At 47.2% G+C, this 10,940-nt stretch overlaps 3 protein-coding genes across 4 annotated transcripts in view; 1 reads left to right on the top strand and 2 right to left on the bottom strand.

The window, feature by feature from the left end:
* Window positions 1–820: 820 nt before the first annotated feature.
* On the top strand, window positions 821–1,709 carry LOC120894072 (UPF0691 protein C9orf116 homolog). The gene is made up of 3 exons (XM_040296437.1): window positions 821–1,098; window positions 1,173–1,281; window positions 1,356–1,709. Exons 1-3 carry the CDS (start codon window positions 993–995, stop codon window positions 1,465–1,467), a joined length of 327 nt encoding a protein of 108 aa, XP_040152371.1. The 5' UTR covers window positions 821–992; the 3' UTR covers window positions 1,468–1,709.
* A 2,026-nt stretch (window positions 1,710–3,735) lies between these two features.
* The window catches only part of LOC120895166 (synapsin), a 43,920-nt gene continuing 36,715 nt past the window's right edge, over window positions 3,736–10,940 (bottom strand). For both annotated transcript variants that reach the window (XM_040298272.1, XM_040298281.1), the window contains 3 exons: window positions 10,265–10,432; window positions 9,911–10,184; window positions 3,736–9,173 (listed from right to left, as the gene is read on the bottom strand). In XM_040298272.1, the coding sequence (XP_040154206.1) occupies window positions 9,001–9,173; window positions 9,911–10,184; window positions 10,265–10,432 (615 nt within the window). In that variant the 3' untranslated portion in view covers window positions 3,736–9,000. The remainder of the gene's footprint in view (window positions 9,174–9,910; window positions 10,185–10,264; window positions 10,433–10,940) is intronic.
* Window positions 7,663–8,687, bottom strand: LOC120898042 (transcription initiation factor TFIID subunit 5-like). Its single transcript, XM_040303361.1, has 2 exons — window positions 8,670–8,687; window positions 7,663–8,430 (listed from the first exon to the last, which is right to left on the bottom strand). The coding sequence occupies exons 1-2, from the start codon at window positions 8,685–8,687 to the stop codon at window positions 7,663–7,665; spliced, it is 786 nt and encodes a 261-aa protein (XP_040159295.1).

Genomic DNA, 10,940 nt, shown 5'->3' with positions numbered 1-10,940 from the left:
GAATTGATAAGACTCTCTCCCCGACACTCGGAGCAGTTACGGTATCGTGATAAGTTGTGGGGTTTTTTTTCCTTCTATTCTCGTTTGCTTGTGTGGTTGTGAGCCCAATCTGACAGCTTGTCATATGATTGCCGTATTGTATCCATCATGGTGGGGAGGACAAAGCGGGACCTCGTAAATCGTTTGCTGGCCTTGTTTCGCCTGCAGAGCGTGGAAAATGTGTCACGAAGCGAACGCAAATAGTGTACGGTTCGTCCTGCGAAACGGAAGACGGAGAAAATGAAGCATTGAATCGGTTTCACAGGGTGTCCCGTGAAAGATGCATTTGAGAACGAATTTTGGGGCAATAAGATAATTGTTGTGAATAAAAATTGAACAAATTTGAACTTACAATTGTTTTAAACAGTGTTATTTGCATTTACAATGAGCTCAACTTTTAGATGATTGATTTAAAAAAGTAATTATTTAACTTAAAAAGCTTTCAATTATGACTTAAATTGAATTAATCTTGCTCAAAACTGGAACTCATTAGAACTCTGTCCCTCCCTTTAATTCATTCACAAGAAACGGTCTAGTTACAAGATAAAACCTAAGCGAACATAAATGAAAAAAGTTTCCGTTGTTTTTTATAAATTGCTCTTTCCCACTTTGAAAGTGAGGCAAGTTTCACGAAATTTCCAAACGACCATTCGCGTACATTCGAACTGCTTGGTAGTCCCAATTCAAACTTTTCCTCCTTGATATCTATCGACGCCGCCCGGCTGCCGTTGCTATGCAGCAGCGGCCCACTTGTTATTGTTTTATCAAAACCTCAGTAAACAGTGTGCCGTTGGACGGATACGAAGCGGTAGCAAAATCTAAACCTTTGTCAACAAAACGCGTCACGCGCCCGCAGCCTATAAAAAAGCCGTGCACGGGCAGTGTTGCAGTTCAGTTAATTATCAAATTTCTATACAGTGCAGCGAGTTTGCTGTGGCAGCAGCTTGTGTTGAATGTGGTGGGAAATGGATAGCGAAAACCAGAAGATTAGCGAGCAAGCGCTCAATACGGCTGATATCTACAAGGGACTGTCCCTGCCGAAGCGTATTGATAGTCCCTGTAAGTGGTTGGGACGGTACGTGATTGTGCAAGTTACTCAAAACGGTGTGCCTTTATCCACATTTCGTTTACAGATCAATTCACTGGCTACGGTTCGCAGCAGGAGGGGCGCAATCCCATCTATCGCACCTCGAACGCTGACTACGGGTACTATCCACCGTGTCCCCATACCGTGCCGCATAAGTAAGCATCGAGCAAGTTTGTAGCGAGCTTATGAGCATCTTTAGAAGCATGTTTTTAATTTTTCTTTTCCGTAGATATTTTCCCAAGTCGCACAAATTCACCGGCCATCTTTATCAGTGCGGTATGTTCCGCAACTACTCGCTCAATACTGCCGTGGATCGTCCGTATTGTAAGTTCAACGAATAGTGCGGGGAAGCGTTTGCACCAGCACTAGAGGTCTTTTGCTTATACCTTCCCCTTTTGATATCATCTACTACTTATCAACTGAGTTCAACAGAGTGCAACAAACATGTGAAGCTAGCATCAGTAACTTTCACTTCAATCGATTGCATCGAATATTAACCTATACGCTTCGTGAACTTTGTATTAATGTGTTCTTAACTGAAAGGAATTTGCACGTTAATAAATTATTCACCTCTCAATCAAAAGTTTCGCTTCGCATACAAATACTTAAACCCATCCGATAAGAGTACCGATTATATTTTAAAACTGTTGTTTGACTAAGTGGCCTCAAAAATATTTGTTTTACACGAAAACAAACAAAAAATACCCGCAAAAAAGTAAAAAGAATAATTAAATTGATAAGAAAATTAATTACAACAGACACACCAAATAAAAGTACAAAGTTCCTTTGCAATGTTGCAAGCTAGTGATGGGTAAAGTTGGCAAAAATCCGGAGTCGACTCCGATCCGACTCCAATAAATTCGGAATCGACTCTGGAAGGTAGGTCCACGCTGCAATATCGGAGTCGTTCGGAATCGTCCGAAAAGGCCCGGAGTCGTTCGGAGTCGTCCGGCATCGCCCGGAGTCGGAGTCGTCCGGAGTCCCCTGGAGTCGCCTGGAGTCGTCCGGAGTCGTTCGGAGTCGTTCGGAGTCGTTCGGAGTCGTTCGGAGTCGTTCGGAGTCGTTCGGAGTCGTTCGGAGTCTTCCGGAGTCGGATCGGAGTCGTGGGTGCGCTCCATACAGCACATCACTATTGCAAGCATCTCTAACTATTCTTCGCTGAGAGCGAATAATGCTGCATAATTTAACATTATTAGTTAAAAGTAATTAAAACAATCTACGAGTAACTGTTTGGCAGATTAAAACTGAAAAGTGTATCTAGTTCCGAAATTGTCGTAGAGTAACTAGTTACTTTTAGCAGGTACGGTGAGAACATCTCTAGCCAGCGCGCCACCTACATGTCAGACGTGAAATCTCTTATTATGCAGCAAAGCAGACTTTATTGCATGCAAGTCTACAACTTTGAATCAAATTAAAGCATTTTGAAAATGGAGAGTAAACGGAGATCCCAGAAAGAAACTCTCTCTTTCTCTCTCTCTCTCTCTCTCTCTCTCTCTCTCTACCCCTCTCTCTCTCTCACTCTCTTATTGGCCTGCTCACGATAGAGCACGTCTATGTTTATATATGTTTATATTTTTATATGTTTATATGTTTATTGATTAATCCATCGGGATCTTGAAGATCCTACATGAATACGATCCTATGTGACATGGCCTGGTCAACAATCATTCTACAGGATGCTCGGTCCCTGACTGCAGCCTCCCATCCATATAGACACCCGACCTCCGACAGGTTTCGCTTCACCTGATGCATTAATCGAGTTCGCTGTGCTCCCCTGCGCCTTATGCCAAACTAGGGATCGCTGTCGAACACCTTCTTGGTGGGACATGAGTCGGGCATCATCATAACACGCCCCAGCCATCGTATCCTGGCAGTCTTCGCCACCGTCAGGATGCTGGTCATCTTTCTCCTCCACGCATCATGCTCGAACACACCCCCAAAGATGGTCCGGAGGATACGTCGCTCAACCATGCCCAAAGCGTTTGCATCCTCCTCTCGGATGGTCTAGGACTGGTGGCCATAGAGGATTAGTCGAAGTCTTCTGGCTCTCAGCAGTCGGTGCTGAGCGGTATGCACGATTCCCGTGCACAATGCATCTCCGGATTTCGCTGCTGATGTCGTTGTCCGAAGTAACGATCGTCCCGAGAAAGCAGAACTCCTTTACTACATTACTTACTCCGGCAAGCAGGTACTTCGTCTTCGTCGCATTGATTCTCAATCCAATTCTTGCTGCTTCACGTTTTAGTCGGATGTACGCTAATCAATAGCATATATTATTGAATGGCGTTGCATTCAGTCCCCTAATAGATTGTCGTGAAGACTACGGACTGGATTTAAAGCGCATTGGAACCACATGCATAGAACATCGCCATCATTCAATGGGGCAAATATAAATCAACGATTGTCTTTTCCGTTGAAGGCCGATTATTACCAATGACACTTGCAGTGTTTATGAAGGAAAATCCTATTGAATCTATTACCTTTTGTAACCTTATTGTAAACAGTTGTATACCTTCCTGCGTAACACTTACCGTTTTGAATCCTTCGACTGGCTCACGACACTCCGATTCCATTTCTTGCCTTACACAAAACCAAACGCAACAACACACTTGCACGTTTTGTTTACTTTATTTTCGTAACTTCCATTTCAGTATTTGCTTGGTTTGGTTTTAGCTAGGATAATTAATATTACTTCCATTGTATTTTACGGTTATCGGTTGCCTAACGACACTAACGTATCCCTTTTCCCAAACGGAGTCATGGTCTATGGCTGTGTGTCTATGTGTTTGTGCCAGATGATCAGTTAAATTATGCATTATGCTGCTGCTGCTGCTGATGCTGCTGCTAATATGGTATTGGTTTTGGGTAAATTTTACTCCGTTGTTATTGTGGTAGCTTTCGCAAGGGTTTGAGTGGTACCGGTTACTCTAATATCTTATGTTCAACATTGATTCTGTAGCTAGTGTAAGTTTATACTTCTAGAAACATTGTCGCATCTACTGTAAGTCTCGTATTCCATTGTGTTGGTTTTGCTTTGCTGCAATTGTAATTGATTACGTTTTGGTTGTATGCTGTTTCACCACTCAGTTTGTATAGTATATATCCAGTAATAATAATATTATCTTTCCTGTCTGTATCGCATCGAGCCATCGGCAAACGAAAATGTTCCTTAACACACGCACATTAAATGGTTGGCTGTTGGGAAGGATTTGCTCGGGGTTGTTAGGGGGTTGCATATGAGTATGGTTGAATTGTGATTTAACAGTAACATTTTAAATTACATCCTCATAGTACATCAATGAATGTAGCGTTCTGTTTGTATGTGTTTGTCTGCTGCATGTAGCGTTTGTTTGTCGTAACATAGCGACACACACACAACTGCAGTGCAAGCAAAACGAGAGTCGATGGCGTTGTTTGAAAGTTGATGATACAATCGCTGTGAAGCGAAGAGTGGAATGGTTTTTTTTTTGGAATACAACATCACTCGCCGTGACATTTAGGTGTTAGTGATCATTTTTAACTTCGGGGTGTTGCTCACACACAAGCAAACAAACACATACCGACAGACACATTACACACGAAAACGCACCGTCCTGTTGATTAACAAACTGTAACACATCATATTTGCTTTTAATTTCGTTGTCTCTATTTGCATAATTCTAACACAGACGCAACACGCAAACACATACGTACGCGCAATCGCGGCACGGATCGTCACTGATGATCGGTCGCGCCGCGTAATGCGATCGGAGAGGAATGGTGGTTTTTGGGGTTTTTGTTGGGTTTGGGGCGAGGAATTGCATAGCGCCAGCAGCAAAAAGGGAGAAAGATTATTTGTTTAACGATTGAAACAACAACACTATTACATTGATATTCTTTGACATGCTTCGCTTACAGTGCTAGTTTTGCCTATATATATACGATAATATCATCAACCCTGCCCTCCTCCTGCGCGCTCTGCTCCTACATAATAAATGCATTATTCGGTTCGGTTTCGTAACTGCAAAAACATGAACACACTGATTGCATTCTTTGGTGCTATTGTAGTTGTTTGGTGGTGACGGTAACGATTGCACGGAGAAACAATTTAAAAAAAAAACATTTCTTTAAATAAACAAAGGGTAGTAAGGGTGTTGTATTTGATGGCCAGTGCACGAAGCGTAGGTTTTATTGCAAACACAACACAACAATAACGCACTTCCACAGGGAGAGAAGAGTGTACGGGTAGTAGTAGACTATGTTTCCTTTCAAAATTCCCGCCCATTCATAGCATTAACAATAAGACAACAAAAAAAAAAAAAAAAGGTTATTTGTGTATTTGTTTCTTTGTTTTTTTGGGAGGATTTTGGGAACGATTGCAATAAACAGTGGCAAACATGCTCAAACGGGGATATTTAAGTTGATAGATACTCTCTTGTTCTCTTCTTACGCAGGATTATCAATTGATGGCAGCAATTATAGTTAACCATTTCCAATTACAGCTTGGGGATTATGCATGAGATGAGTAAATAGCACTTTTCCTACTCTCATAGCCTCTTCCATTCTTCAGTTTCCATTTTGTCACTCGCAATTCAGTTCGCGCCTTTCTGCACACCTTCCTTTCAGTGGGTTTTTTTTTTCTCTTCTCTACCTTGCCTCTCCCCGTCCAGGCTGTCTGTTGTAGTGTAGAATTTGTGTAAATATCAACTAGTCATATCTTAATAATATATTGTCCTCATATGATATATGTAATGTACTGGCGATCTGACCACTCTGACCCAGTACCCGCCTGCCCGTACACACCTGTGCGAATCGGTACACGTGATCGTAGCGACATCGATCTTGGCCCGCTCGTCAAAACGGTGCGTCCGCACGGGCGGGCGGGCGGGATGGAATGGTGGAGAGCAGCATTTTAAATTGTAATTATTATTAATCTAACAACATTCATTCATGCCGCACGCTGGGAGAAAAGTGGATTCGAAGGAAAGTGGCTACGCTTGCCCAGCTTAGCCGCTGTGCATTTCTCCACAGGTGGCGCCTTTCCCTTCGCTAGCCTTTCATGCTGTATTCATGCTTTACGTGTATACGGGTGAGGAAGAGAGAGAGAGAGAAAGATAGGGACAGTGTTTGTGTATAATTTGCGTGTGTTTTTGCTTCCCTTACACGCAAGTACTTTTTAGCCAAGAGCATAGTAAACGATTAGCGTTAGTTGAGTAGTTAAGGTCTTACGAATTAAAATCAATACTGACATGTTTGTTTGTTTGTTTTTTTAATGTTTTTTAGAGAAACGCAACGCAACTGTGCTTGCGCATCGGTGTAGAACTAGCTAGGCGAGCCGGAAGGGAGCATTTCTACCGTGTGCGCGCAATGGTGCCAGCTAACGACCAATTCGAACGTCTAAATGTAACTGTTTTGATAGTGGTGCAACGGAGACGGCAACTGTGCCGGATCGCTCGTGTCGTGCTCTAGAGGGTGCTCCTTCCGGCTGGCAAACAAAAACAAAAAAAAACCAGTACGTCTAATCAGTCGTAGTAAGGTAATTTCGGAAGTGCGGCAAATCAACGCGCCACAAACAAGCACAGATAGCGTTTGAATGGATTACCAAGCAAAAGGGGGTGACACAATGATATGCATAGGACATTTAGGTATAGCAAACACAGTGGCTTGTCTTCACCGATCGTACATCGATTGCTTGCAGCACTTAGCTTAACACTCCACCACGGAGCACTCGTACTTGTGTCGGTAATGTTGATCGATCATTTTGATCATTCTCATTGTGAATCTTTCAATGGAACATTATTTGTTTTTTAGGAGAATATAATGGTACCCACTAGTAGGCGAGGAAAAAGGACAAACGAAAACTGCCTCCTCGTCCTGTGGCTCGCTCAATGCTTACTTTGTTTTGCCTTCGGAATACCTCTTTCGGATTTGTTTGTGCGCAAAACTGATTCACCTCGGTTTGCAACAAGCTGCTCGATAAGTGGCCACCGTAAGGGCATTCGGCATTCCGTGGCTGAGCCAGAATTTTTTTTAGAAGTTATGTGAATATCGCTTATAATTTACAGTTGTTTTACCCCTTTCTTTCGGTCCTGTGCTGTACTGTCCAATGCTTTCCAACCGATGGTACCGAAATACCCTTCACGTTGGCATTCCCATCGACGGTCCCCTGTCGGTTTGTCCGTTCGCAATTCTTCGTTCGGCCTGTTTGAAACCAGGAAACGTCAGAGGCAAATTTGGCAGATCTCTCGCGCCCGGCGCAGTGCCCGGAAGAGACCCCCATCTGCATGTGTCGTGTCGCTGTGTGAGTGTGTGTGTGTGTTTGTGTACTCGGGTATGTGTCCTGTGTGTGACTGTGTGTCTGGTTATCGGTATTACATTTAAAAGCTTATCAGATAACATTGCCATTCCCCCCCGCGAGACAGCGAACGGGCGAACGGGTTATGTGGGTACCCCGGCACACAACAGGAAGGGGAAAGCCGCCGCGCGGAACAAGAACATCAAAGGGGAGGCGAAACAGAAACAGGAACGGGCCGCCACGGGACAAACGTCCCGCGCATTTACTTTAAATCCAGCTCTTCCTCGTCCTCGTGCACTGCGGGGCGGGCCCAGGGCCGGCCCGCACTTGTCGAACGATCGGACGCGACGGACATGCTCTTGGTCAGCATGCTCGGGTCCTTCCGGCCGTACGCAAACTCCGTGTCGGAGGTGGTGGTGCTGCTGAAGCTGGCACTGTCCCGGCTGCCGTACGTGCCGTACCGTCCCGCCGCCGATCCGGTGCTGCTTGCGGCGGGCGAAAACGGAGCCGCACTGTTGGGTGGGGTGGGGGCCGCCGGCCCCGTCACCGCGCTCGTGCCGAAGATGAGCTCCGCATCCGTGAGCGACTCGGTGCGCTGGCGGAACTCTCCGCCGGCTCGCTCGTAGCGCTTGGCGAAAAAGTCGGGCCCACGGTCGCCGAAGATGATTTCCGCGTCGGACGACGCACGCTTGGTGCGGCCAAACTCTTGCTTCCGCTGTTCGCTGGTCGGTACGGTGGCGGAGGCGCCGGCAGCGGCCGAAACCGGGGCCGAGGCCGTCGGCAGGCCGCCGCTGGTGACGCTCGAGTAGCCGGACGAGCCCGACGCGGAGAAGGACGAAACGGTGGAGGATGAGAAGGCAGAGGAGGAGGAGGTGGCGGAGAAGGAGGTGGCTGAGGAAGCGGTCGTTGCGCCTGTAGCGCCAGTGGCGGGCAGGGTGACCGGCGGTGGGACGACGGCTGCACCGAGCCCGGCGGTGGCGGCGGGTGCCTGGAAGCGCCCGGTTAGCGATGGTTGTTCCCTGATACCTTGCTGTATAGTGTAACGAGCGGTGTCGTCGTTGGTTGTGATCTTACTGCTAGTGGGGTGGCCGGTCGCGCCGCTCACACTGGCGCTGCGCCCGGGCGTCCCAGCGATCCGGGCCTCCTTGTCGAAGGGGTTGATGCGCTCGCTGAGCGCCGGATCGTACGCCGGGCGCTTCGGTTCCGCGGAGGTGCTGTGGCTGCTGCTGTTGCTGCTGCCGCTGCTGATGCTGGTGGATGCGCTGGTACCATCCAAAGAAGAAACATTGACTTTATGTACACTGGTGCTGATGCTGCCGGCGGTGGTGCTGGTGACTGACGGCGCACTGGCGGCGATAGCACTGCCACCACTGCCAGCCGCACCGATGTACGGCTGGCCGGGCGCACCGTTGCACTGCTGGTGGACCGGTGGCGGCCGGTCGCCGGGCGGCTTCTCGGTCGGCTCGGCGACCGGTCGCACCAGCACGCTGTCGATCGAGCTTTCGCGCGTGCTCAGCACGCTGCCGGTGGCGCTGCCGGCCGTGCTGCTGCTGCTGATGTCGTTGCCTCCGCGGGTCTGTTTCTTCTTCTTAGCCAAATCCTACATGTCGCCAAATATGCCGGCGAACGTTTTGCGCAGGTTTTTCATCGTGTCCTCCGCGTCCTCCACGACCGAGGGACCGCCAGGGCCGGCACCGGCGGCTGGCACCTTGCCGACACCGGAACGGGCGGCCGACGCGGACGATACGCCCGACACGCTGCTCGACTGGGAGGCTGTGAGGGAGAAAACAGACGATTATTGTCACTTGTTATCACGCAAAAATAAAAAAAAATATGAATGTGTAATCGGTGATCGTCACAGTTCAATTTGAACAATTTGCAATTTGACTGAACTTAAAGTGCGACAGGATGGGAACTTTTATTGCATTTATTCAGATTTGAATCTCAAAAATGGAAAATAAGTAAAAAATACATCGAATTAATAAATGGCAATTATTTATCAGTTTACTTCACAATATTTGATGTTCAAACGATTTCAGAGAACGTTTTGCTCTCTAGCTTTCTATTGAAGTTTAAACACTGGTAAAAAATCAAGAAATAAATTAAAAATTAAATGCTTTATCAAAATCAGACAGCTCATTCTTCTGTAATTATGGACTCCTGGATAGTTCCTGGAACCACTTATCGGGTTCTAATCTTCACACATCAGTAAGGAATTATTTAGCAACATGCTTATATCATCTGATTCTGAACATGAAATTTACATGAAATACATGAAATTTATGTTCCATGGAAATACATAATAATTTAAAATCTTTAATCTTCTGTTAACGATATGACCCTGCAATCTCTTGAATTTGATCAATCTAGTGTTCCGATGAACTTGCTGATTCCTGATGTATATAATCTATAATCACCATAAAGACTTGAACATTGTCGTTGATGTCCATGTTAACATTCTATGGACATTCATAGGATCATTGAATAACCTTCAGCAATTGACTACCTACCTTGCGAGTCGCGCCGTCCCACCGAGTTCAGGGTTGGTGCCCGCTCGGACGGTTGCTCCGGTGGTTCGCCGGACTGGCTGCTGAAGCTACCGTGGCGTCCGATCGAGCCAACGCCCGGCGTAGTACGCTCCGGGATCGGTGGCGGTCCGCCACCAACCGGGACCGGGCGCGTACCGATCGGTACCGGCGGCGCATCTTCCGTCGGGCTAGTGCCGCGCGACGAGATCGAACTGCGCGAGACGGCCTTGGTCATCATCGAAGGACGGCAGACGTTCTAGATGGCGGACAGGCAGAGTGGCGAGAGTAGCGAGAGATTCACTCACAACGGCATTCCAAACGCGTGCCTACACTTACCTGCATGCGTCCGACGACCAGATCCGCAATCTGGCGACGATCCTCTTCCTGGGTGTCGCCCATGAGCGGGAACGTCGAGTCGGCCGCGCTGATGATAAACTCTTTGCCCTCCTTGGAGACGATGACGGCAACACCGCACACCTCCATGCCACCGAACAGCTCGGACACCTGTGGCACAACGAGAGCGGAAGCGATTAATCAGCGTGCGCGTTGGTGCGTCGTGATTTGCTTACGGTAAGCAGCCCGGGAGAAGGAAAAGGAGTGGGCGCCCAATTCGTGGGAACGGTGGGAGACATATACACAATTAATTGATGCGCCATTTAATCAAAAGCAGCAACCAAAACACTTTGGAATTAGTCAGCCATTGGAACGCGTGAGTGGATCCATCCTCCGTCGCTTTGTGGTTTAATCGCCACGTTCTAGTACTTGCGGCATTCCTTAGTCATAATGTACATACGGTTTCGAAGCATTCGAAGCAGTTTATACTCTCAAATTAAACCCACTCGTTTCGGTTGTTCTCGGATCCAGATTGCCCGTATCATACCCGCTGACCCGCGGACAAACGAAAACGTCATTGATTGAGTCATTTAACTTCCCTCGCTGTTTCGCTCGCAACGTTCGTAGGCCTCACAGAATCGCAAAATACTGGCCGCATTAGGAATTTGTGCACGCACGT

This window comes from Anopheles arabiensis, chromosome 2 (genome assembly GCF_016920715.1).
Source record: "Anopheles arabiensis isolate DONGOLA chromosome 2, AaraD3, whole genome shotgun sequence".
Taxonomy (NCBI): domain Eukaryota; kingdom Metazoa; phylum Arthropoda; class Insecta; order Diptera; family Culicidae; genus Anopheles; species Anopheles arabiensis.
Note: the sequence above shows the minus strand (reverse complement) of the source record. Positions and strands in the feature narration are given on the sequence as shown.

What these genes read in the sequence shown, in the direction of transcription:
- LOC120894072 (XM_040296437.1), top strand. Translation starts at nt 993, where the DNA reads ATGTGGTGGGAAATGGATAGCGAAAACCAGAAGATTAGCGAGCAAGCG. An exon ending in GAAGCGTATTGATAGTCCCT is followed by an intron (nt 1,099 to 1,172) that starts GTAAGTGGTTGG and finishes TTTCGTTTACAG; the next exon opens with ATCAATTCACTGGCTACGGT. An exon ending in CCCCATACCGTGCCGCATAA is followed by an intron (nt 1,282 to 1,355) that starts GTAAGCATCGAG and finishes TCTTTTCCGTAG; the next exon opens with ATATTTTCCCAAGTCGCACA.